This window comes from Botryllus schlosseri, chromosome 3 (genome assembly GCF_051294905.1).
Source record: "Botryllus schlosseri isolate E-star chromosome 3, Bs_hap1, whole genome shotgun sequence".
Lineage (NCBI taxonomy): Eukaryota > Metazoa > Chordata > Ascidiacea > Stolidobranchia > Styelidae > Botryllus > Botryllus schlosseri.
Window position 1 is genome coordinate 27756834 of NC_137238.1, and position 27521 is coordinate 27784354.

Below are 27521 nucleotides of genomic sequence, written 5' to 3' on the forward strand. Positions count from 1 at the left end.
ATTATTCAATTGATACAGCTGGTATGTTGACTTGAATGTGGACATGGACATGCTCGACGACCGTCGGATTGAAGGCGGGATACTGTTCCACAATCGTGGCCAGTCCTTCTCTTTTCATCAAATAACTAAAGTTAAACTTTATCAGCAACGGAATATAACGGTACATCTATCCGATTCACGTAAGCTCAGCGACGCTTCTGCCGTATCGGATTGATGAGAATGTTACTTTGTTTTGTTCATGAAGGTCTATTGTCCACTGTCTCGTTCAAAGAAATCACTTTTGCATAACACAATTTTCAGATTTTTTCATAGACCACTTATAATCAGTATATATTGGTGTTTGATTTGGAGGATGCTGTTCTGACTCAGTTGAAATCCACTATTCTGCAGCAGTACCATTGAAGAGGACTCTACAATCACACAGCGTCATTTCAACTCATCGGTAGCAACATCCTTCTCCGATAATTTCAGCACTTTTGTAATGGAGATCACTTTCCGACGAATATATTACTCTCTTCTATGCGTTACGCTCACGATATTCGTATTTTACGGCTCAATACGATTGGAATTGCCACATCGCCTCATCAACATATCCCACAGTGTAAGGTAAGCTGATCGTCGTGCAGTCATATCCATATGATAAGCCAGCTCCTTATGCTATGCAGCGCTGTGGTGCCATATTGTTAAGTAAAAAAAAAAATTGGGTTCGAAGAATTTTTATTGTAATCATCAGTCTGCAATACTCTCAATACCATTTCAGGCATGATCAAATGTGGTCAAATTAGGAAATGTTATACTCAATTGCATGTAGAAACAGAGATTTTGAAGTTATTTCAAAACATCTGGAAGTGAGTAGTTTCAAAAGTAGATTTGGGGATGGATCGCATGCTTCAAATTCAAAAATGAAAAATGAATCTTGTCGACTAATGCGAAATCACGAAGGATATTACAAATAGGTAGAATCTCAAAAATTGATTCTCAGATATATCACGATACTGGGGCTATCTCACTTGGTTCTTACGACAATTTCACTCACAAAGTGAAAGGAACTCAAAACTATACACTCTATTCTTCGAATCCAAAGAAGTAAGTAGCATAAAAGCTAGAGAAGTGGAAGTAATCCAAAAACCGGTGTATGTAGGGCAAGAAGGCAAAACATACTTCAGTTATAAAAACGTATAGGTTTGTCGTTGTTGTGGTTTGCTGTATTCATGGTGTTTGTCTACTATACTATAGCACAGTCATTTATACCAGGCCAATTTACTTCATTTTTATTCCGCTGATGCCGACTTTTAGCGCGGCCCACTTCTAGGCTTTTATAAAACACCGCTTACACGGATGAGATGCTGGCAAGGATAAGAGATCAGGGGTGACCAACCTTTTCATCCAAAGGGCCACATGACATGAGATTTACGTACCATTGTGCCGGCCACTTGAGTGTTGAAGACCCTTAACGTTAAGACAATTCATATTAATAATACGCATAAAAATCCTTAACAATTATATGAAGACTCGGTGTGCATCCACGAATTTTGATTTCAAGTTAATTAATGAATTCGGTCGATAATAATGTTACTTGCATAATAATATTCCGGATCGCCTCTGCACACAGCTGCGCTCATTTGGCAAGGACAGGATTATCCGGCGCTTGGACTTATAAATACCGAAGATTTCGGCTAATATGCGAAATATAGTACTTTATGATTGTTCATCCACGACGATCTACGAAAAATGTGTCTGGCCCTTGGCTTTGCCAATGCGTCATAACTAGAGCAAGTTTTTGCAACTTTTGCAACTTTTTTTTACAGTTTCCGGCAGCTTCCTAACCACTCGCAAGTTATGTGGAATGCTGTTTTAAGCTGTTTGAAGGAATCTTATAATGCAACTTTTTGCAACTTTTGTCCATTTTTTTCATGCAACTTTTTTCAAATATTACGATTTTTCATGAAATATTTGGCAATTTTTTTCAATTTTTCATGCAACCAACTTTTTACTGGAAATATTTGGCAGTATATGTAAATAGATCGCTTGATTATTCGACTGAAATACCGTAACTCAGCACTGAAGTAACGCTCTAACGGATATTTCGGGAGCCGAGCCGAAAAGTTGACCTTTTTTTAGTCAACCAACGGAGAATGTGGATGAAAAACTGTTTTTCGGGAGTGGAACTGGGAAGTTGACCTTTTTTTAGTCAGCTGACCAAAATGTGGTCTTTTAGTGCAGCTTTTGTGAAAAATAACTGCAGACTTCCACTGCATGATTTGACTGCAACAAAAATTTGCCCTAGTCATTACTGATATGTTGGTTATCAAAATCCCAAATTTCGCGGTCGGGCTAATCAAATTTTGGTTATTTGGTTTCGTTAAATCATTTTTTTTGATAGTATAACTGATTTCGAGAATCACCCCGCGGGACCCTCAAAACCTTGACCGCTTCTGGATTAGATAAACCTCCAACACTTAGGTAGGAATTCTGAAGTCGACCCCGGTCGGACTCGAACCCGCAACCCATTGGTGTTGCAGCTGTGACTCATATCACTAGTACGCTATCTCACCACAGGTTCGTAGTTATTGATAAGCGAGTGACTGCTTCTCGGAATGACATGATGGGGTCGAACTCTAACAAAATCCCGTATTTTCAGAATGATACCATCCAGTCCTCAGGTGAAATCTTTGGAGCTTGAGTCACCGGTAAAGTTAAATGACACACCCGACATCAACGTAACAGCTAAAAGGTAAACGCAATTGGCAGTCGTCATGAGTATTCCCAGAGTACAGAACATCTTAATTTTGCGACGACTGCAATCAAACGTCAGCGTAGCAGCGGGGGGGGGGTGACGTAAGGCGTAAGGGGTATTATTTGAGTTGGATATTGTGACAGACTAATCTGGCCACGCCTGCGATAAGACAGCACTACCGACGGTAGCTACCGCTGACTACACTCATGATAAAAAAGGTGTGTATTTACATCCGTATTCACCCGCGATTTAATGGTGTGAATATACATACAGCCGTGGCACATGAAGCAATAACCTACCTTAGACTTACACCACGGTATAAATCAAGCTCAGCATTTAAATCTCATTGCTGCTTGGACTTAAAACGATTACGGAAGGTATGCAAGTAAGCAGGTAGGATTCATGACCGCGATATAATTCCAAGTCCTGTTTCTTTTATACCACCGTTTTGGTGTGAATACATATCAGGGAAGTTCCAAAATAAATATTTATTTCAAATTTCTCTGGCTACTTCATAAAATGACTAGGTTGGATAAAAAAAAAACTCTGCACGCCAAATTCGGTACAAGTCCAACCAGTAGCCGCATCGCTACAAAAACGGAAAGTTTTGGATCCATTGCATAAAAATAAAAATTTTCAGAATTTTCTGTTCACCCCATAAGATCGTGAGGTTTTCTATAGAAACGATGCTCAGCAAATTAGGTTCAATTTCAGCCAGTGGAAGCGGATCTATTGCAGTCGAAATATTTGAATTTGATTAGAATTGTGTTTACAGTGGCCAGTCAGAGATTTTTTAACTTAACGTCGCTTGCACGGATTGGAATCTAGCTATAATATTGTCATGCATCGTTTATTTAGACAACGTGACAATTTCACGGGGTGCCCGGTAAAATTAAAAAAAAATTGAAAATATTTATAATATTTTCAAGATTTTCAAATTGTAGGAACCCATGATTACCGATTGTAATGGATTCAATCCGACGTCTCAATCGCCTAACAAGCACACATTCTTTTCGCTAAACGTGCATATACTTAGCGTCTAGTCTTAGCGAAAAGAGTGAGTATTCCCTATCCTAAATATGGTACACAAGACGAAAAGCTATACTGCAGTATTCAAAACCCAGAATATTTCACCGGACCTGTTGGTGACTGAACAGCATTCCCTTACTTGTGTGTTTCAATTTACCGCCAATTTGATCCAATCATCATTATTAACAGGCGCTTTTTTTCTCTGTATGTATTCAATCGCTGTAGTAAGTTTTTTGGTTACTTCGCAGAAGAGACGGCTGTGATTGATTCACGGTGTAAAGCTGTGGTTCCCAACGTGGGTGATATCGCCCCAAGGGGGCTATTGGTGGTCTAGGGGGACGAAAATAACGAATTGTGGCGAAAATAACGTATAGGGGGAGATAGGGGGGCGATGGCGCGTTAAAACGGCTATGGTGAAGTCAAGTCGGAGAAATGACCTTTTCTTAGTCAACTCGCCTGTCATTATTTTTCGGTTCTCAATATTTGAGGGGGGGAGGGGCGATGATCAGTCTGGAGCTTGAAAAGGGGGCGATGAGTAGAAAAAGGTTGGGAACCGCTGGTGTAAAGCATTGTGATAAATCCTATACGTGCATACCTTGCAAAGTCCCTATATGCGGCTTCATTCTTTCGTACTCCGTTTGTAGTTGCCAAGTGTCATTTGAAATAAAATGTTGTGTTTGATTTACAACGCCGTATAATTCTGAGGGAGGTTTTTTTCGCGCACCACCTTTTGGGTGTAAAAACACATTCTTTTCGCTAATAATGTACTGTAAAGTGCATACTATTCCACGCAAATATTGTCGCATATTATGACTCGTGTTACCTGGAACTACGTAACTAAAGTATCATTCTTTTACAGGGAAGCGTTAACCAATGCTACCAATACACCACTGCCAACACCAACACCAACAAGCTCTCCACCGATTTCGAATCTCTATTTCATGAAGACTCACAAAACCGGCAGCTCCACGTTACAGAATATTCTCGTCAGATACGCTTGGAATCACGAGTTGATAGTGGGACTGCCGCGATCGGACATTTTATTCTCGAGTTATTACCGTGGCAAAAAGTTTTCGTCCAAGGAAATCCAACCGGTGCCGAGAGGACGTAAAGTCAACATGATATTTCATCACATGGTTTTCAATCACGCGGAGGTAGGGCCGGCGTTTCCAGGATGTAAAATGAGTTATATCAACATGTATATTGCGGCGTTGTCAAATCCGTCATACGCCTTCGCGTTACCCAATCGCAGTACTGTAAGATTTTTGCCAGGAATGAGATGGAGTATGACTACTTATTGGTAAAATTCAAATGGCACATTGTTTACAATTTATGTACTTTGTTATACCAAAGCTAGAGATCTAGCGAGTTCACTCTATATAAGACGGCGGCGTCAAACTCAAGTTACATCGCGTGCCAGATTAAAGTCTCCCGATCGCTAGCTGGCCGGACCAGGCGAATTGTCCCGAACTGTTAGCTCAAAATCCGTACCTGTTTGTTAACTTGAATACTCAATTATCCAGCAGACCTGTCATAGGTTCTTATTCTATCAAAACCAATATTTGCTAACAATAGAATTCGTATAATGTCGATGATTGGTCGGTTGAATACAGCTATATAAACTGCTAAAACAGTGACTTTAACGACAATATACTTTGACATATTGCTATGATTGCTTTGCTTTAGTCGTAATCTGACAATAGTCCTGTGTATGCGTTGTGAGGAATACCAGAGATTTAACTGCAAACGAAGACGTTGAAGTTTTGCTCATTGTTATTATCACCTAATCCAAGAAATAACGAAAGTCCAGCTGAAACTACTTTACTTTGATAAAATTCCAAAAGTGGTCAACCAACTCATCCTCATCGCAAAATTGTTCGTGCTGTATGGAAGGAGCAGCAGTCTTTAGTTAAACCCAAATTTGAGTAGCAACGCTCTGACTAAAACGGTGGTTCTCAAGCTTGGGGACACGCCCCCCTTGCGGAGGCGTGAAAGCATCCGAAGGTTGACGCGCGATTTAGCTCCAATCCATAATTATTGCTTCGTGTATAGGCCGAATTTCATATTTGGGATTGCTGCAGTCAACAGTCATAACCTTCCATGCCGTCAAACTATCCGTTGTGATAGCTTGCATTTTGGTTGCATTTTCTGATATGAGGATGCGGGGCACAAAAATTGTCACTATCATAACGGGGGGCGTGTCTAAAAAAGTTTGAGAGCCACTGGACTAGAACGATATTCAAAATATGTGGCATCTGCGAGGACGCACATTCAAAACTTGAAAGCATTTATTTGAACAAGTTTGCAGTCACTGCTAGAATGTCTGCATCCGGACACCTGTAAGATGTAAGAAATATATCAGTATTCCCAGTCTGCATGGCAGGTTATGGTTCTCAGACTTCCTACTACCACGCAGTTACGCCGCGTCATTTATTCCAATGTGTGATATCGACTAGGTATCATCCGCGAACCGATAAAACCATAAGTCGGGCTATATAGTCCTGACCATATCTGCCTCTAATCAGGATTCGAAATCGGGGTATATACATAAACACACACACACACCACGTCACTACACATTCTTAATGGACCGATATCGGCGTTGATTCCAGCATGGAATCAATTTTAGCTATGGCAAATGAAATCGTAGCAGGGGCGGGCAACTTCTCCGAACGGCGGGTCTGATATGTGAAAATGAAGTACTCGGCGGGCGTATTACAGAAGTGATACATTATTCGCGTATTTATCTACATATACAAGAAATAAACCGTATTTAAAATAAAAACTTCAAGTTTAAAGCATAGACACCAAAAACAGTATTGAGTGGATTTATCAATCTATTATTTCAATAGCTGTGGGAGTCAATCACGCGTCTGTGGTCTATGAAAGTTGTCAACAAGTTCTTTGAACTCTGGCTGCATGTCAGATGTAGAAACCCTTGGTAAAGGCTGCACGTGAACATCAGCTATGTTGGGACGCAGCCTTGTCTTGTTTATGTTCATGATCGAAAATGTTCGTTCGCAAATCCATGTCTATCCGAACAGAGCAAGCAGTTTCATGACCGTCATTCTCGGGCATGCAAACCTGGATTCATTCTGTGACGCATAAAATTTGTTCATACTGGCAAATTATATAATTTCACTTTCAGTGTAGAAGCTCTCTGCGGCCTGCTCAAAATCCCGTCGCAGGCCTATGTTTCCCGAACCGGCTTTACAGCGAATGTTACGATACTATTGAGAAATAACACGCGACATAACCCATCACATCAATGACACGGAATCTTTAATTTATATGAAATTGTGCGTGCCGCATGCAGGGATGGGCGTACGACTGTTCTATCGATAACATACACTTCGCCGAGTCGTTTCTGAACCTGCATCACATTGTTGCCGCATTGGGTCTGACCTATGTATTGTTTAAAACCAGTGTTTCTTAACCTAGTCGCCAACGCCCCCTAAGGGGCTATCTGGATTTGGAAGGGGTGGAAACGCTCATGGGGCGCTATGGGAGGGAGGCTGGGCTCAGGGGGGGGGGGTGCTATATGGGAGGCACTGAAAAAAAATGGTGTCACAGTAGAGGGTGAATTAGGGAAATATAATAAGTTAGTAGGACAACTGTTCTATAGCCTATATCCTCGAGTTCTTATTGCAAATTAACATTCGACAAAATCAGTCAAATCTCGAAGTTTTTCGTCGCGCTAGGCGCAAAATATATGCCGGCAATGTTTGCAACATGTTTTCATGAATGCAGTGCTGGTTTAATTACAGTTCATGTAAAATTAATTGCGTGTACTTTCAGATCGCCAATTCCCCGTTAAAATACTCCCATCACGCTACCTCGGGTTATTTTCCACAAGATGTTTCAAACTTGGTCTTTTATCCCGCAGCAAACAACGTGTAGAAATCGAAGAATGAGGCCCTGTTCCACTTTAAAGAGTGATAGTGAGAGCCCTTTGTACATTAAAGATGCTTTAAAGCTTTTTGGTCAAAATGATTATAACTAAATATATTTGTATTTGAGAGCTACAAAATTAAATCTTCAGAATATTTCTTCATCATATCATAAAGAACGATACTGTTTAATGTTGTGACCCACAACCTTACATGTACGTTACATAATATGGGTTGTTTTGTTTGAAATGCATTCATGTTGAAGTTAATCTACCAGATGGTATGAGCCCGTACCCAATGGTTGTTATAACAACCTTGATTTTATCCCGAATAAAACACATACAATTATCATAGCGTTAATCAGTCGAGTGGTCCTCGGGCGCGATTCAAGCTATTTCCAATAGTGAAGTCCTAACCCGATAATACCGACCGGTCTTCGAACTCTTACCCCTGGTGTTTACTACCGTCATAAAAATATTGCGAGAGGGGGAGGGTTGCCAGACCCAGGCCATTTTCAAAAGGGAGCGCTACAGGAAATAACGTTAGGAACCACTGTTTTAAACTGATAAATATCATAATACAACACATATCGTTCATGCGTTGTGGAACTTCGCATCGGCGTTTTCGTTAGATTTTTCTCGTACTCGAGTCACATAAGTCTTGTAATATTATTAGAATGTGGAGTCGGAGTCGGGTTAACCCTTGCTAGCTGGAGTCGGAGTTTGTGAAAATGCTCTCACTCCGAGTCAAACTACTTTAAAGTCGAACCAAATGTTCCCAGATGCTATAAAAGTGCCGTTGCAGCAGTTAAATAACTTCCGCAGGCCGAAGTTCACAGACTGATTTTAATTCAGTGAGCACTATCTTCAATTTCAAAGAATTGAATGTATAATTTCCCGAGTAGACTGAGTAGGCGGAGTGGGTGTTTTTAAAGGTTCGGGAGTCGGTATATTGCAAATGCGTCAGTGGTAAAATGAACCGAACCACGGTGATGCTTCGCATTCACGACAACCAAATCTCTCAGATTTCGTCATTGCTGCCCGCAGACGCTGTTTACGTGACAATCCTGCGAGATCCGGCTACACTCTTCCGATCGGCATTTCATTATTTCGGAAAAGATGTTTCAGCCTTCAGGAAAGCTTCTAAGGACGGATTTGATGCGTTCATCAACCAGCCGTCAAGGTAAATTTGCAAACCTTGCTGCGGATTGCTCCGAGAAGTTGAGGACCACCGGTTTAGTCCGTAACTCTGGCATAAAATTAAACTGAAAATGTGGCGTAATCGTCGTTTTGGGCAGGAAAAAGAAGCTTGCGGCTCTTGGTTGGTTTCATGTAACGTGAAAAGGGTTGAAATGGCTCTATGTACGCTAAAGGTTAACAACCCCTGAATTAGTTAAAAATATTACCGGGAAAATTTATATACATAGAAAATTCAAGCGGCATTCAGTATCAATAAAAAAAAGATCCGTGGCCGACACAAAATGTCATTGCATATTATTATTACTGTTCAGTGCTCATGCAACGTATCCAAATTTAACGAGCAATAGTTTCAAATGGTATAATGTGCAGTTCAATTCATGTTAAATTGACTTATACACGACCCCCAAATGCTCGAATCACAGGTTGGAAGCCATGATATCACGCATCGATTTTGCACTACTCCAGCGCCCACTTGCGTTTTGTACAACCTTTTAGTTGGCGCCCTGCTTTTGGAACCAAACCGCTACTATGGAAGTATTCCATGTGATCTATATGGTGTATCACTAATATTAATATGCATTTGCGGGCGAGTCAAAAGGTAGGCTATAGCAATATCATTCATTCAAGAACACAAGAAAGTACAGTGAATTTTGAATGACCAATCAAAAAAGAAATAACTCTATGGGTCATGAACAAATTATGTCATTAGTCAAATAGTCAATGTTGGAGCTGATATGTCGTTCGGGCTCTGAACTGAATTGTAAAGGCGCGCGCAAAACAGGAATCACACATTCCACTCAGCCAGTGGCGACTTACAGACAGAAGATAATGATTTGTAATTAGCGACTGGAGAAAAAAAGAAGTATAGGCTATTTGACAGCTGCAAATACTACGCCAGAATGGCAATAATAATGATATGAAAGTGATAAAAGTTTATATTCGTAATAGGAATGGTGGCTTTGCCCAGAGCATGCTAAATACAAATTTCGTATGTACGATGTAGGCTGTTAACCATCGATGGTTGTCACATGTTTCGAACGATCAATATGATATTGGAACCTAATCTCTTATATTAACTGGTAGGAATAATCCACCACAAAATAACGACGAACGGGAATTTTCGCTTTTGCTCATAACAAATCGCTGTCAATTGCATATATTTGTCAGTACTATTAAATTTCGTATATGAATCTTCGCACATTCTGCTGTGACAAAATCATCGCTATTGCAGGTACTTCCACGGCAAACGCGACGGAATGTTCTGGTGGCTTGCCAAGAACGGCATGTCTTTCGACCTCGGATACGATAACATGAACGAGTCCGAGTCGTACATCACGGACGCAATACGCACGATGGAACAAATCTTCGACCTTGTCCTGATAACGGAATATTTCGACATCGGACTGCTGCTGCTCAAAGAAAAAATGAATTGGTGCATCGAGGACGTAGCATACGCTGCCATGAACGCCCGCAAACAGACGAGGAAGAAGGAGCAGGATATTGACACGACAACAAAAATATACAAATGGAATCTAGCAGACACTGTCCTCTACAAACACTTTAACGATACGTTTTGGGATAAAGTCAAACAATACGGAGAAGACAGAATGGAGAAGGACCTTTTAGAATTGGAATCCATAAAATCCAACTACAGGGAACACTGTTTTGAAGAAGAAATGATTTCAAATTCGAAAGTCAGCGATAAGTCACTGAAAATGTTCAGCCCGCCCGGAATAGACGTGGCGCAGTACCAGCTACGAAATGTAATGAAGAGGAACGAAACGTGTATAGGCCTTATCCGACCAGAATTGCAATGGTGGAAAAAGCTGAGCGCACGTCAAAAAACATAATAAAGCTGATCGAAGATCTGACGGGATGAACTACCGCAAAGAAAAGTACCTCCTCTATTTCTGAGTTACCTGCGGGCCATGAACGAGAAGCAACTAAGGTAACGCTCGATGGATTATGTGACCAACTGACTATTCCCGAATCTTCCTATCTACCCGAATAGCAATGGTAGGAAAAGCTCAGCCAACGTCAGAGGTTTAGGATGATTTTCCGTATTGACCCTGCTAAAAGGCCGACTTATGCCATCTGTGATGGTAAACTACTTCTTAGTGTATAAAGACCGTGATGGTAAAGCATATCTTCATCTACGTTTTGTGCGCAGTCTCCAAAATTCTGCGATCGGACGAACACACACTTATCTATTAGAACAGTGATTCCCAACCTTTGTATCCTAATTCCCCACTTCCGATTTATTCCGAGCCTTCATTCCCCACCTAAAATCTCTATATCTATATCTACCCTTTAAAGTGCTACCTCCAATAAAATTTTGCAAGACTTTGCTTAGTAAATAGTACGTTCTATTGGTGATTGTTAAGATCCTCGGAAGTGATCAGCACACAATAAAATTAACCCAGCGTTGAACTGGTAACCGTAAACGTACCTCCGTAAATATATGTATCTACTATCTACCCCGGCTCGTAGCCAACAGAAAAATAGGAGGGGTTTGAAATTTTTCCAAATGTTGCCGGGTAGCATCAATTTACGTACGTAAATGCCGAATAATACATGAGTTAGATAAACTTCCTAGTGTTGACGAACTCATGAGTGCGATATATACATATGCCGCCTTAAACTACACTTTCGCGCAATAGTAAAATAACTTGAAATAACATAAATATGCAATCTCATTTGTAACGAGTCTGGATGTGCTGTCAATTAGCGAGTCCACGATATCCCTTGAATACATGTTCAGCAATGTGAGCTCTTATTACAACGAATCAGAATTTTTCTATCATTACGTTTCGTGACCGATGATGGTGTACAGATGAATACAAAACATTTCTAGAGATCGCGTGTCGCTATCCAGGTGATTCTCGCTTATTGGAGGCAGTGATAATATGAATCGCTGAATTGCAAATGAGCTATGAAATATTCGGTCGGCATTTCAAAACGACATTTAATAAAGGAGAATATTACTGTGAAGATTTTTTTCAAAAGTTAGTCTATTCCCCACCAGAAATCTCGAAATTCCCCACCAGTGGGTAATTCCCCACCGTTTGGGAACCACTGTATTAGAACTAAACATACGTGTTGCTGTAAGACAGCGGTTCGCAAACTTTTTCAGACACGCCCCCCTTTACGATAGTGAAAAATTTCGCGCCTCCTTATCGTCATATCACTAAATGCAACCAGAAAATGTTGACAATCCCTATAGGAATACGGATAGTTTGATGGTATGGATGGTTATTGGTTATTATGACTGTTGATGAAAGAATTCTAAAATATGAAATGCGGACCATACATAGAGCAACAACTATGAATTGCAGGTAAATCGATTTCTTTTCATTTGACCGGAGCTTCGCGCCCCCTACAAATGCTCTCACCCCAGCAAACACCATATATCTTTTGAACCTGTCAGGATATCTTTTTCTTGTCCGCTCATGTTCAAATCATATCTTGTGCATACCTTGTGCTGAAGTACAACTTAAATATATCTTTTTCTTGTCCAGTCATGTTCAAATCATATCTTGTGCATACCTTGTGCTGAAGTACAACTTAAATATATCTTTTTCTTGTCCAGTCATGTTCAAATCATATTTTGTGCAAACCTTGTGCTGAAGCACCACTTAAATATATATTTTTCCTGTCCAGTCATGTCCAAATCATATCTTTTGCATACCTTGTGCTGAAGCACAACTTCAATATATCTTTTTCTTGTGCATACCTTGTGCTGAAGCACAACTTTTTCTTGGCTAAATTTTGTCGAATGCTGAAAATATATTTGTGAGGAATATCGAATTCGATTATTGCTTCCTATTATGGTAGAGTGGCGTTTATAAATGTCAAGTAGATTATATTTAATTTTTACTCTTATAGGGCGAATTAGTCACCTATAGTGTCACTAGCTCACTACCGAATGTCCCACCTAGTGCCACGCTATTTCTTGCGATTTTGCAGGCTAAACTTCAATATCATATTAGCCCACATCATCGCGCTCCGCACCATCCGCTGCTTTCGGTGCTTGGGTATTAGTGTATTTAATTGGTATTACGCAGCCGGATTCTAATTCCTCGGGAGATGATCTGATTCCCAAATTTTGGAATCCGAATCCAACCGGCTCTAGGTGGCAATTTGAAAGTCCGCAAAATCCGGCTGGAGAATTTCTAGTTCTGCGTTCGAAAAACTTCTGCCAAAATCATGATATAGTATTTAAGATTATAAGTAAGCATCTTGCTTAAATCCCACTGTCGGAACAAATTCAGAATCCGCATCCAGTCCGGCTGTACTGTATCGCTGAAATCCTGCGCCGAATCCGGCTCCTGATCCGGAGTGTAAACGAGAGGTCATTTCTCCCACGCGAATACAAGTCTCGGCGCGAAATATATGAAATATATTACTGGCAGACAAAGCGCTCTGATAATGGCGGCTTATAGCTACAGCTGTGGATTTGGTTTAGTTGCGTTCAGGAATTAATCATGGTGAAGTGAGGCTCAGCCAACCATTTCCTTTGAAGGATTACCTAAAACTGTGCATGGTAATTTATATATGCTTAATATTAAACATAGGTACGGTGTATGGTATAATGTCATAAAGTATAGACCTTGGTTTGGTTTGCACTTCTGCGAATATCATGAGCTAGTGACAGTACTGGATTATCATGACGTGGTGGTCGCTCAAATCATGCGCTCTGATTGAATGTTTTTGTAATTCTGTCTATAATAGTGTAGCGTTGCGCTTGTGGGCTCAGCCAAAGACGTGGTACAAATTCCCAGAGACATAAAATAAGACAGTGGAAGCACAGACGGAAGCGAAGAATGCCACTGATGAGGCGAAAAACAAGAAGCCACGAAAACATGACAAGGGCAATAATTCTCTGTAGAAAATCCAGATCAAATGCTCATCCAGTTCCAAAGTATATAAACTCATAATTTGCCTACCAACCACCAAGTATCACTGCAGTATTGCAGACTTGTACTGACTATACTTAATTAGTTGACGGACAACTAACCAACGTTTTTTTCAGTACCGTAGTTCTGTAGTACTAGATGCACATTTGAAAAAATATCACCGTAGTTTCCAAACAACTATAAAGGGCGCCTGTCGTTAAATAGTTGCGAGTTTTCAAATTTGAGTAATTCTAGTTTTTTTTTTAGCTGCTCCGTGCACACCATCAACTCAAACATCTGCATACAGTGACCACTCTGTTTCTTTGATGCGTAAAGACATTAAAGAATTGAAGTTAGATATGAAGATGATGGATCTCAGTAAAGGTCACATCATCGCCTGCTCGAAAAAACACAGTGCCACAACTTCAATTTTGCTGGAAGATCTTATTGAAGACCCCTGTCAAACCGTATCTCATCTGGAACAACTGGAAAAGAACTTGATTAACTGCGATTGCAAGAAGTCTGAACTGGTATGATTTTGTTGATTAGAGCAAACTTTGCTGGACTATGTAACTCAGACCTAGGCTAGCCCGCGAAGCCATTCTGAGCAGCCCGCGTGTCCATTTCTTGAAATTCAAAACACAAAACCTACTTATGAATATTGCTGCGTGAAATTAAACCATAAGCTTATAAACTGGGCCGGAACGGAAATATGCCGTGCATATTACACAGCCTACGTCCCTCGCAAGCTTGCTTGCGTAATCCATATTCAACATAACGCCAATGTAGCAAAGTATGTCGTAACAATTGAAATCACAATAAGTCACGATGCCTTCTGGTGAATTAAACTATAGATAACTAACGCGCGGAGGCTAGTTATCTATAATTAAACAGTGTAAGTTTGAGATTTTGTTATTGCGTCTGAGATGTTCCAAGCGTTTTTGAAGCAGAGGAAGGACACCTTTATTATCAAGCCCCATCAGAGAGGTAAACCCGTTAAAAAGTATATGATACACCTTCGGTTGCTAGATGCACCCGATTGATAAGTACTAATCTAGTTTAATCTACAGACAATCTCGATTTCCTACTTCAACTGCCTTCGTTTTATGGCGTAGCAATAGACTAATACAATGTAGGCTATACTTAGATCATAGCAATGCCGCATTCTTTTCAGCGGTGCTGCACTGCACTCATTATGAAACGCCGGGCCGTATTCTCGAGATAACCAATTATTATGTCGCGGGCCGGACGATTTAGCTTGGCGGGCCGGATCCGGCCCGCGGGCCGTAGGTTGCCGACCCTTGCTATAGTACAACTGCCTACTGTTCATTCCTGCTGATTAGCAGCATTCATACGTAACAATTGAGAGCAACCCGCTACTACGCGTTTGACTGATTGCTTTCGTAATGTTATATGATAAGTACAAAGCATCGCTAAAACTGGGCAATCTGAGCATGCGTTTTTTTTAGTTATCCAGAAATGGTCTCGCGGGCCGGATGAAATGGCCTCGCAGGCCGTATGTTTGACACCCTTGTTTTTAACGAAGTGTTTGAAACAACCATTTGTTTTAAATGCAATCCTAAATATTATAAATATTGAGAGAATCAAGGAAAAGTGAATTATGAAAGTGATGTTCCGGACGTAATGGCCACACAATGTTCGCGAAAAGCATTTAAAAATATTATGCCCACAGAACGGGAAACGTGGGCGCCTCATTCGGAAGCTCTAACAATATCATTTATAATAACAATAAGCTATAACAATATCATTTTGACGCTCCCATAGCGAGGATGCTCAATTAACATGGGTTGCTATTGCTATACAGTATCAGATTTATTCCGTGTTAATTCGCGGGCATACGCTGAATTAGGCATGCTTGGTCTAATAGGCTGAGGTAATATTACCTATTGCATCCACACTTCAGCCGCATTAACATGATTATCTGTATAATGAATTAACACATGTCTCTCTGAATATGATTTTCAATCCAACATCCATTGTAGTAGAATGTTTATTAAACTCGAAGACTTTTCGGGTGCCTCTTTTCAAGAGTTAACGGCACATTGTCTTCAAGTTTAATAAATATTCTACTACAATGGATGTTGTATTGAAAGATGTATTCAAGTTCTGTACCACGAACTAGCTATTTGAATATGATTTATATTGATTAATGTTCAGATATATTGCTGTGCAATTCGGGGAGATGTTTTGACTAATCTGCAGTACCACTGAAGAGGATTCTATAATCGTAAAGCGTTTGGAGTGACACGTAGAACAATCTTTCTCCGATGTTTTTGTTTTAGAACTTTCGTAATGAATATACGTTCTCGACGAATATATTACCGTATCCTGTTTGTTACTCTAATTATATTCCTGCTGTACGGCTCCTCATCACATCAACTTTATCGCACTATAAGGTAAGCGGATAACTTTCGTCCATCATAGTCATAAGAATTGTCAGACTATTATGAAATGCATACCGGTGGTAATCATAAGAAATTTAATTTATATCGGTATACTGGCGCAAACTAAATACGGCAATGCCAGGTTCATGCGTATTGACAGGGCGAGGGTCGAAATGCCCATCTGTGTACATGACGTCACGTTGTATTTGTGACGTGAGAGTGTCGTTGAATAACTTATGCCCTCATAAGAAGAGTATGGTACGCTCTTCCCACATTTCACGCAGGGTATGCCGCAACTATATAGTACAGATATAACGCATATATCCACAAATATACTCGGATGTTGAGAACAATTCTGTACGTAACTATGCAAGCATGGCGCCATTTCTCATTCTTTCGCAGGTTAATTATAACCGATGCTCTGAGCATACCTGCGCCAACAAGCACTACACCTATTTCAAATCTATATCTCTTGAAAACACACAAAACCGGCAACTCTACGTTGCAGAACATTCTCGTCAGATACGCCTGGAATCACGAGTTGATAGTTGGACTGCCCCGGTCGTACATCTTGTTCTCGAGTTATCATGGCGGGAAAAAGTTTTCGTCCGAGGAGGTCGAACCAGTGCCGGAAAGTTATAAAATTAACATGATATGTCATCACATGGTTTTCAATCGCGCGGAGGTAAGCCAGTCGTATGTATGATGTGAAATTTGTTCCTCATATGGCAATCATGGTCAAAGTATTGTCATTCCAATTGGCTATTTACACGACTCCATATACGTGATAGGCAAGACCGTAACTGCCATACCCCTGGCTGGGGGGGGGGGAGGCGAGCTCGAAGAGGGTCCAAAATTATTTCGTAGATTGACATAAGTGATGGTGTGTGTTTTGGAATTTTATGCAAAGAAAAATTACACATCAGTTATACAGATGGGCATTTCGGCGTCGGCCATTACCGCGGCACGACGCACCGACACATATACAGTTTTAGGTCATGTAACATGAGACTCCAAGAAGTCTGCCAAAACGATCGGCGGCGGGAAAACCTGAGCCAAAAGGTACTGCCCTTATGCTGACCCAAAACTTCGATATATATGCATAGGCCTATATGTTTAATTTTCCATAAGCGCCTAAATGGCGATCGTCGAATGTACCCGTCCTAGCAATCTGAACCCCACAAGACAAATGTTTACCCGCAAGGAAAATTTAATTGCCAATGAAGAATTACCAATTTGAAATCATGCGTGTCTTTTAGTTTAGTACGTTTGGGCGATTTCAATATCTGTTGACATAGCAGACAGGAGGTCACAAAACAACATCATGTAATGAAGTTATGATACCGCCAGAATAACTTTAGTTGTTATTTATGGGCCCTACAGTTTCCAAGACACCTCATTCAGCTCTACCGGGAAATCTGATTACGTGATCAGGGAGGATAAAAAATTGATACATCATATATGCAATTCCCGATCATAGTGATCGGTTTAATCATGAATTGTTGAAAATTTTCGCGCTTGGCGCGTATAGGCGACTTAATGCGTGTCATTAAACAGTACAATAAATGTTGGTGATAAGTCGCGGCTAACACGACCAACCTGATGGGGGATCAGGGGCTTAGCCCCCAGAAGTTTCGTGTATCACCCTATGGGGGGCCCCAGGACCAACGTTTTGGAAGGGGGCTGAGCTGACGAAGTGCTGTTGCGGTCCTGGTGATAGGTCAATGGTCACACATAGCAAAGATAGGTTTATGGTTATAAAGAGATGCTCATCAGCGTTTATGCCTAATGTAAAGCTCTCATATTAATCTTCATTGTAGGGTTGTAAACGTATCTAAATTTTGTGGAGAAAGTGATTTGTAGATTGGCTATATGTGAGATGTGTCGGCTACGTAAGTGGCTGATACTCTTATCGCCAAAAGTCCTTCAAATACCTGATATTGTATCGTGATTTTGTGGCCTCCTAGACTGGTATCAAGGTATGGAATTTGTTAGACACCGGCTCATTTCATTGCGGTATCAGTAGGCCTATGGATCACAAAACTAGCAGTAAGTATGACGCCCGTCGTCGACCGTGAGATATGGTCGTATCCGCCGGGAAACCGGTAAAATGAACAAGCACCGAGTAAACCGCATATATAATTTACATTCTGATATCTTTGGTAATACTAAACTAGTATACAATGATACTAGTTGAATGTGGTGATATTTGCAACATTGCGTGGCTAAATTACAATGATAGCTGCATCCAATAAAAGCAGCGTGGTGAGTATAGGCTTGTCGCGTCGGAGCAGCGCTGTAAGACGGCCGTAGAAGAGAGTATCGGAATAGTTGAACTTATCTGCGGTACCGATACCTAGTACATTTATCCTACCATGCCACCCATTTTTGTTTCCAAATTAGCTTCGTTTGGTCGCAGGATGCATTCTTGCCACTCTCATGTTACTATACTCTTTTCTGCGAGTAAGGCAAGGCAATAATGGTAAGGATACATCCAGCAATAAAACGAAACCAATTTCGCAATGCGTGGTTCGGTAAATGGTAGGCATATATCCGCACCGAGGTCGGTTTTACTTCCGCGCAGACATACTGCGGAGTGAAGGATTAGCAATATAATGATGCTTCTTATCGTATGAAAACACCGTGGGTTGCGCGAGCACAGATGATTCGGTGGTATAAGCTCACGAAGAACATCCAAATGTGAAATATACTATGCATGCGGTTCGTTACTATTACACCAGTTCAGTGCTTTCCGACTTTTTTGAGAGCCACCCGCGCATTTATTTTTGTGAAAATCTCTCGGAGCAAGTATCTTGTAGTTTGAGCAACTGCTAGTTCGTTGCTGACCACATCCGCGTGCAACAGGTTTCAAAATTAAGCATGTATGGATAAGAGATGAACGGATTTGAAATTTCTATGCCTTAACCCAACCCAAATCCGAAGCTTCAATCCTACACCTAGTCCTAATCCAGAAATTTGATATATTCTTATCCTAATCCTAATCCGATATAAACTTGGAATTCCTCTTAGAAAGTGTACATCTTATACCTATAATTCTGTGAAAAGAAATAAAACGAAGAGTGCCAGAGTACATGAAATAACTTTGATAGGACTAAAAACTCGCCATTCGCAACATGACATCAATCTCCCCGAAAATCGATAAATGCAATCCTAATCCATTTTTGAAAAAAATCTAGCATCCTAATCCAATCCTAATCCAAGAAAATTTCACAAATCCGGTTTTCCCAAATCCTAATCGTAATCCATGCACATCCCTGGCATGTATGCTCGGAGCGTGACACATCACATTTGCAATCGACCAGTATCGGTGTATCCTGAAACAAATTTAGTTTACGACAAATTGGATTGTTCACTGGTACCGGGGGTGGTTCAGGGATATCGGTAATATGATTGATTAATCTTCTTTCTATATGGCACGGAATCTATAAGATACCAATTACAAACAACACATCATACCGCCTTCAAGTGATATACAATAGGTATATAGTATCATAGTATCAGTACTCATAAGTTGTTGATTACTTCTACCGGGATATCAGGGTGATGCATCGCCACATCATATAAATGTAATTTTGCGCTTTGACTACATTAGGATAAAAAAGGACCGAGTAGACCAGAGGTCTCAAACTCAAATGTGCTCGCGGGCCATTTCCCAGTTTTTGATGACGCCGAGGGCCGCATCACCAATCTTAGGGATATTCAATGTATAATTTTCAAAGTAGACCTTATTTGACGGGACCTTGCAGACAGGCATTCCACAAACATCGTGACAATGTAATTTACTATGGCATTATTCACTCTTGACACGAAAAAAAAACATTTTCAAATATTTCAATAAAATTGATTTTGTGTCGGGCATAAGTTTTTTTAATTAATGAGTAATAGACATCATACGAGAGCATGCCTCATGTCGGGCTATAATATTGCAGCTAGTGGACATTTAACGTGCCACAATTCTATGTAAAATATTTTAAAATCTACTGAAGATTGATCTGATATCAGAGCATTTTAGCGGTGTAGCCTAATCCTGGTTTTGATACAGTCGTGACAAGTATCGGCTGTTGTGACTGTCATTGCCAAAGTCAAACTAAATCAGCGTTAGATTTTGCCTTCAATTAATATTGGAATATATCAATAACCAATAACAACTTAAATATAATCATTATTGAGCCATAGTAATAGCATTGCTTCTTAACCTTTTGAGCGATCGTACTTCTTGTGCTTCCAATGAGATTTCTCGTAGCCCCTGTCCATTTATACCACAGTTTTTGGTGGTACCTATATTAAAATCAGAATCCCATTCACATGAAATCGCGCGCAGCGCGGGGACTATTTTCCAGTTGAATCAATTGGCAAAGAAAATATTCAACAGCATATAGGCCTAATTCCACAATGCATCTGATGTGGTGCTTCGTACCCCGATGGAGTCTACGGACCCTGGTTAAGAACCCATGGAATTGAAATGTCCAATCGGCGAAGAATTCATTGATGTTACAGCTGTAGAGTGTACTATCTTACTCGCCAACGATAATAACATGGATAAAGAGAACAAACAACACCTAGCATATATTCAACAATACGACACGGGGGTCACGGAATATCAATAGCTGCCATACTGACCTGATTAGATAGCTATATACCTAACGCAACTCAAGCTACAACCTTTATATATATATTACTATTCCCCATGACAGTATCATAGATTGTTGCGTCCGTAGGATTACCAACCAAGTCACCGACCCGAGTCGCAAGTCCTTCTCTGATTTTGACGTTTGACCCGACTCAACTCGAGTCATTTTAATTTAATCACCCAGTCAATCCGAAATCGAGTAACGAAAAGGTCGCAGCAAACCAAATCACAATTTTCAGTCACGAATCATCGACGGGTCATGTCTTATCATTAGGGCGGTTTTTTTTTGACCTAAAATAAAGAAAATTTTGACCTACAATATCAAAATTTTGACATGTCAAAAAAAACCGCCCTACTTATCATTATAAACTAGAAATGAGACGTAATAGTCGATCTTCCACAGCAAGGTAGCTTTAAAAAGTGATGTGATAGTGAAGTTTGTTGTAGATTTCGGTTATTTTATAGTATTCTTAGCGTGAACTTTAAGTTTATATATCTAAAAAAGATATACGGCACTTGAATATATTGGTGAATACTTGAAATTCCAAAATGCCGTCGCGGGCCGCACAAAATGGTCTCGCGGACCGCATGCGGCCCGCGGGCAGCGTGTTTGAGACCTCTGGAGTAGACCGTTGCGACAAACACAACACACTTTTTCATATGTAGTGACTATTCTCACTAACCACCACTACAAAATATCTCAGATGTCGTTGTTGCTGCCCGAAGACGCTATTTACATAACGATACTGCGAGATCCAGCCACGCTTTTCAGATCGGCATTCCATTATTTCGGAAACGAAGCTTCAGTTTTCAAGAAAGCATCCAAGGACGGATTCGAAGCGTTCATCAACAATTCATCACGGTATACTTCTGATATTACTCAGAAAGGCATAAAGTTAGGCATAGCGTCTATTGAGGAGGCCGTTTTGAAAAATCAACATTTCTGAGGCAAATGCAGATTTCGCGACCGGTCCGTGGACATAGGACCATGACCATGCGACGCAATGTAGGGTTACCATATTTTGGATATCTGAAAAGAGGACACCTTTTAAATTTTTTTTTATCGTATCGCATTCTCTAATGTCGGAAAACCCTGCTTAGCGACAATAATATTTTTCCGTTACCTGTATTTGTTACCAGAACCGTAACCGTAACCGTTCTCAAACTTTCACAGAACTTGAACCGAATCTATGTAACATCCATTAAAAAAAGTTCCTGCTACCAATTCAGTTTGATAATTGAATACATATAACTACCTACACATATGACTAAAAAAAGCAACCGACACCAGAAACCCTGGTGATGATCAAGAAACCGTGTAGCCATTTTCGGGCGCCTTCAATAGCGTTTTGATTCTCCTCGTTGCTCCTGAGCCGAGGAAATAAACAGTGGTTATAGTATTGCCTCCCACGATATTGTTCGCCGCAATCAATGTTCCCTCTAATTTTTGATGAGTCTGCGCACACTCACCAACTCACTGCGCAGACCCTTGGACAACAGTGCGTAACGACTGAAAAAAGGTCATCGCCCCGGATTTTTTTTGTGCCTAACTTAGATTTTCTGTGCGCAGCGACCGTGTCAGCACTGCGCATTTGCGAATGTGCGCAGCTTAGAGGGGACATTGGCCGCAATCTCATGTTTGGAAATCCCACGGTAATTTTAGGTGGTTCCGGGACATGACCACAGTAATATTTGAATCTTTTCAAATGAGCATCCCATGGTATTTTCATGATACTGGTTATGTCGCGTGTTGTTCCCTATAGTAGCCAACCCACAGATCTACGTAATTACCGTCCCAGATCAAAATGACGTTACGATCCAGGCGCAGTGTGTCGTGTGACCAGTCTGTGTCTACAGTCTCGAGCGCTCAAATTTAATATAACTGGTACCAATCAAATGCTAGTGTCGCACTGATTCCGGAAATGGAAATTAAAATTCTGCCAGGGCAATGGAACCACTCAGAAATAGCCGTCAAAGCCGATTGTTGCGAACATTCGTACCGCCGAAATTACCAATGGCCAATTAATTCGATCGTTGTTCAGAACGATGCAGACTTTCAGACTTTGACGGCTATTTCACGGCGGTTCTATTTCCGTGACACGATTTAAATTTATATTTCTGGAATCAGTGCGGAAGTAGCTTTTGAACAAGACCAGTCTTATTAAATTTGAGCGCTCCGGTCGCCAGCTATAGCACTACCAATTATGCTGCTTTTAGACGGTTCAATTGAATAATATAGGCTATATTCATATTGAAATAAACCCAAATATTTTCGGCTGAAACTCGTGAGGGGTAATCGACAGCAACTAGTAGAGAATTGAAAAGAACATTGTATATCAACAATCATATCACGAAATATGATGTCACCAGCATGAAATGAGAGCTCAAATAAGAGAGAGTTCAATGTACTATTTTAAGATGGTGCACGAACACCTTTTGTGGACAAAGCTTAGGCTGATGTATTTTGATAAAGCTCGACGCCAAGGCACACAGATAAAAGTGTAAGCGGCCCCTCCCGATGACGCCAAATCGATCGCAAAAAAACTAGATGATTTATGGTAATTCACAGAATAATTTTGGCCCCTCCGAGCTGGCCCCCCAATTCGGGGGTTGGGGTGCGGCAGTTACGGTGCTGCCAACACCCCAAACGGAAGGATTAGGTTTTTTTGATACATTAGGGCAGGGCCGGCCAACCCGTGGCCCGCGGGCCACATGTGGCCCGCGAGAAGGTTTTGAGTGGCCCGCGAGTTAATTTCCGAAATTTTTAATCTCATCAAAACTGGATTGCACATATTGTGAACTTGCAAGGACAACCAAAATTTTGATTGGTCTGGCCGCAACACTTGAGATGTGGTGACTAAAATATCAGTTTCGACTCATTGACAGATCCATAAATCATTCACATATTGGTATATCTTCGTGCACTACAATAAAGCAGAATAATTTGCGATAGATTTATCAGAGGTAAAAATTTTCTACAAGCTTAATAGCGCCATAATTATGTTGTCGCTCGATTTCTTGTTTTTAATATTGTTGCCCTTTTGTGAAAATTGAAGAACACCTAATGTATCAGATTGAGTCTAACTATATTCACGATTACGAGACAAAGTGTCGTTCAACATATGCGACCTTGCGTTTGCGCTCGCAGTAAGACCGTCGACTATTAAACCTCGGCACGAAATGATTGACGCATGTTGGTCGCAGCTTTCGATATCGATATGTCCATGCGCCGAATAGCCCAGTCCTCGCAAACTTAGCCCAGATATATACAGCAGGCCCGCAATATAGTCAAGTGACAATATTATTGACCTATAAACTTCAAAAAAATTTCGCGCTTAGCGCGGATAGTGGCCCGCGCAAAAGTTCGTCAATCGAATGTGGCCCTTTGGCTGAAAAGGTTGGCCAGCCCTGCATCAGGGCTATCAAATCAAGATAGATCCCGTACGCTTGATAGATTTCTTTCGTATTTAGACATCGCTGCATTCTTTATATCGATGTCGTTGATGTAAAATCGATTCGTTGACTAAGCACAATTCGCTCACTTCCTACACGTTCGTTCTTGTTGTTGCGTGATTTCGGGCAAAGCTCACAGTAGAGCGTCACTAAAGTTTCACAAAGGGAAAGCTGAATATTTCGAGAAAACTTTCGAGCAAATGATTTTTGAAATTGGCAAGGTGCATGCTCGTTTAGTGTTGAATTACTTTCATGCTGCCAGCGCCATGTGGAGAGTGATCCAAATTTTTGCAAAAAATGCAAAAAATTTCAACCAAAGACGTTATAATGGCGTTAAAAAGTGTAATATATGAAAGCGCTTCACATCGTAAAATCTACCAAGGTTCGTTGGTGAGCGCGAACCTCCAAATTTCAGAGGTTCACACACAGAACGCGAATGTGAACCTCACGTTCGCACCATCCCAGCCGATTATTCATCTTTCTCTGATATCGTTTGGTAATAAATTTCGTTGTTGTTGTTTGTTAAAAGAAAAAAAATGGTGCTTATCACCTGTTGGTCTTTTGTACTACGATCAATAATGGCGTGAGGAATGGAAAGCATTCAATGATGGCGTACGTATTGAATAGAAGACATAGTATTTAAAAATAGCATTTCAGCAAAACGACAAAAGATCAAAGGCAGAAACTGAAATTTTGGAGCAGTGGAAAATATATTGTGTATTTGTATGTTTGCACTCCCACCGAATTGGAGCGACCTTCACTAAAAACATCATGGCCATTACAGGTACTTCAAAGGCAAAGGCGACGGAAGGTTCTGGTGGTTTGCCAAAAACGGCATGTTTTTCGACATGGGCTATGATAACATGAACGAGTCAGAGTCCTACATTTCACAGGCCATACGCACGACGGAACAGATATTTGACCTCGTCCTGATAACTGAGTATTTCGATCTCGGACTGCTGCTGCTCAAAGACAAAATGAACTGGCGCATCGAGGACGTTGCGTTCGCTGCCATGAACGCCCGGAAGCAGACGAGAAGGAAGGAACTGGATGTTAACACGACAACAAAAATATACAAATGGAATTTGGCAGACACTGTACTCTACAAGCACTTTAACGATACGTTTTGGGACAAAGTCAAACAGTACGGAGAAGACAGAATGAAAAAAGACCTTCGAAAACTTGGGTCCATAATATCCAACTACAGAGAACATTGTTTCGAAGAACAAATGATTGCAAATTCGAAAGTCACCGATAAGTCACTAAAAATGTTCAGCCCACCCGGCATAGACGTGGCACAGTACCAGCTACGCGATTTAATGAAGAGTAACGAAACGTGTATCGGCCTTATCCGACCTGAATTTCAATGGATGAAAAAGATGGGCGCTCGCCAGAAAAGCATAAAAACGCAGACGGAAGCTTCAAGGGGGTGAATTCGTAATTTCGTGTCGTGTTAACCAGATTGCCGAATAAGCGGAAAGGATATTACCTCATTTATTACTGGTATACGCGCGACAGCATGGTTTTCGTGCGAGGCGAAACCACCCCACTGTAACGCCAGCTGGAATAAGTCAACAACTAGCCATTCTTGCCTTAGCACATAATTCGCAACTTTCCCTATCAGACACGAATTACAATACTGGAACGCTGAATCAGTGTCAAAGGGTTGTATCGATGCTTCATCAAGCTTCCTGAAAGCATCACTGTCTTAGGGTCAAGAAGTTGTTTTTACTTCATTTTGGTTTCACGTAAGCAAAGAACAACGTGTACTGTCAGAGCACCCCACCCTTTTACTCGTGACATTCACGTTTACATACCTTTGTGAGTCCGATTATAGCTGTAAATAAATCCAAGGCTGAAAACAGCCTGAATGCTGACACTCTTAAGCTGCGTCCGGGAGGAAATGATACAACATGCTTAAATGACCAGAATTGTGAAGGCTCGAAGGAAGCTGAAAATGTTTCGTAAATCAACATAAACAATATCTCATTTTGAGTAAAAGCTATGCTACTTGATTTTTTTCTTCGCGCTTCGCGTGGTTCGATGTGACATCCATTTATTTTAATATGGGTACCCCTGTCCTCTCAAAAACTATAATGAAAAACTTATTCAAAGAACTATCATTTACTGTGATAAGACTAATGGTAATCGCAATTTTAAGAGAACGGTATATTCCTAGTGTCGGTAAGACCATTTGGACCTTTAGTTCAGGGGTTACCCACACGCGGCCCGCGATCTCATTTTATAATTCGGAAGTACGCTAAGGAACGCATTTTGAAATGCTGAAATTGAATTCAGTTTCAAAATATTGTTGTTGTTGCTGTTTACTAATAAGCTATTCTCATGTGCCCAACATCACTATTCCTCAATAGCTGAAACGGCTTCTACCAAGGAATCTCCATCCCATCGAGGGTGAAGAAGCTGACATGAATGTGCATTAGGGCTGTTCAAAAATAAACTTTTTTTCCCCGGATTCCAGCCATTCGCAGATTACATTGTCAGGTTACCCTAAAAACGCTGCACACCAAATTTGGTTCAATTCTAACAAGTATAGGACTCTGCAGATCCAATTGAAAATTATAATTTATTAGGGAAATTTTTTATTTTTTTATTTTCCCTAATAAATTAAAATTTTTAATTGGATCTGCGAAGTCCTACACTTGTTAGAATTGAACCAAATTTGGTGTGCAGCGTTTTTTAGGGTAACCTGACAATTTAATCGGTGAATGGCTGGAATCCGGGAAAAAAGTTATTTTTGAACAGCCCTAATGTGCATTGTGCATATTACCTTGACGGGCAATGGCCCAGACACCGTCAATGCCAGGCTACTTAGAATACGGCATCGGACTTCCCCACAAGATCAAGCCTTTGAAGAAGATAGTCTTTCGGATGGTAACGTGTCTCGCTATCCACAATATCCATTCCAATTTTCGCTGTAAAGCGTTGTAGGTTATCGTGTGCGCAGCTCATAGTCCAAAATGAAATGAATTTGATGATCAAATGATCATGATATTACTTGTTATATCAATGCATCTTAAATTAAATTTTACTGCTTTTGTGGTAACCATTCATCGCCCATGATAGAGAGCACAGCGTTGTATAGACGTAAAATTTTAAAATCTGGTTGCTCAACTGTACGACCTTATTTTGTCTCTATATTGCATTATTGCGGTCCGCGGCCTCCGCCAAATTTGAAAAGTGGCCCGCGGCCCGTTATGAGTTGGCCTGATTTAGTCAAAGATTTTGATTCTCATGCTTGGGA

General features: G+C 40.7%; 2 protein-coding genes across 6 annotated transcripts; both read left to right on the forward strand.

The window, feature by feature from the left end:
• Positions 1–14174, forward strand: LOC145436292 (galactose-3-O-sulfotransferase 3-like). Of its 2 annotated transcripts, XR_013914246.1 has the most exons (6): positions 1–606; positions 2642–2734; positions 4626–4920; positions 8681–8838; positions 10087–10803; positions 14018–14174. XR_013914246.1 is itself a non-coding variant. In XM_080313658.1 (5 exons), exons 1-5 carry the CDS (start codon positions 482–484, stop codon positions 10703–10705), a joined length of 1290 nt encoding a protein of 429 aa, XP_080169784.1. In that variant the 5' UTR covers positions 1–481; the 3' UTR covers positions 10706–13136. The 2 variants fall into 2 exon arrangements, 1 of the variants encoding a protein (XP_080169784.1); XM_080313658.1 differs by lacking the exon at positions 14018–14174 and having other exon boundaries at positions 10087–13136.
• LOC145436291 (galactosylceramide sulfotransferase-like) lies at positions 14077–27521 on the forward strand. Of its 4 annotated transcripts, none has more exons than XM_080313654.1 (5): positions 14077–14280; positions 16054–16167; positions 16664–16840; positions 21511–21668; positions 25044–27521. In XM_080313654.1, the coding sequence occupies exons 1-5, from the start codon at positions 14077–14079 to the stop codon at positions 25690–25692; spliced, it is 1302 nt and encodes a 433-aa protein (XP_080169780.1). In that variant the 3' UTR covers positions 25693–27521. The 4 variants fall into 4 exon arrangements, with proteins under 4 accessions (XP_080169780.1, XP_080169783.1, XP_080169782.1 ...); XM_080313656.1 differs by having other exon boundaries at positions 14139–14280; positions 16558–16840; XM_080313657.1 differs by lacking the exon at positions 16664–16840.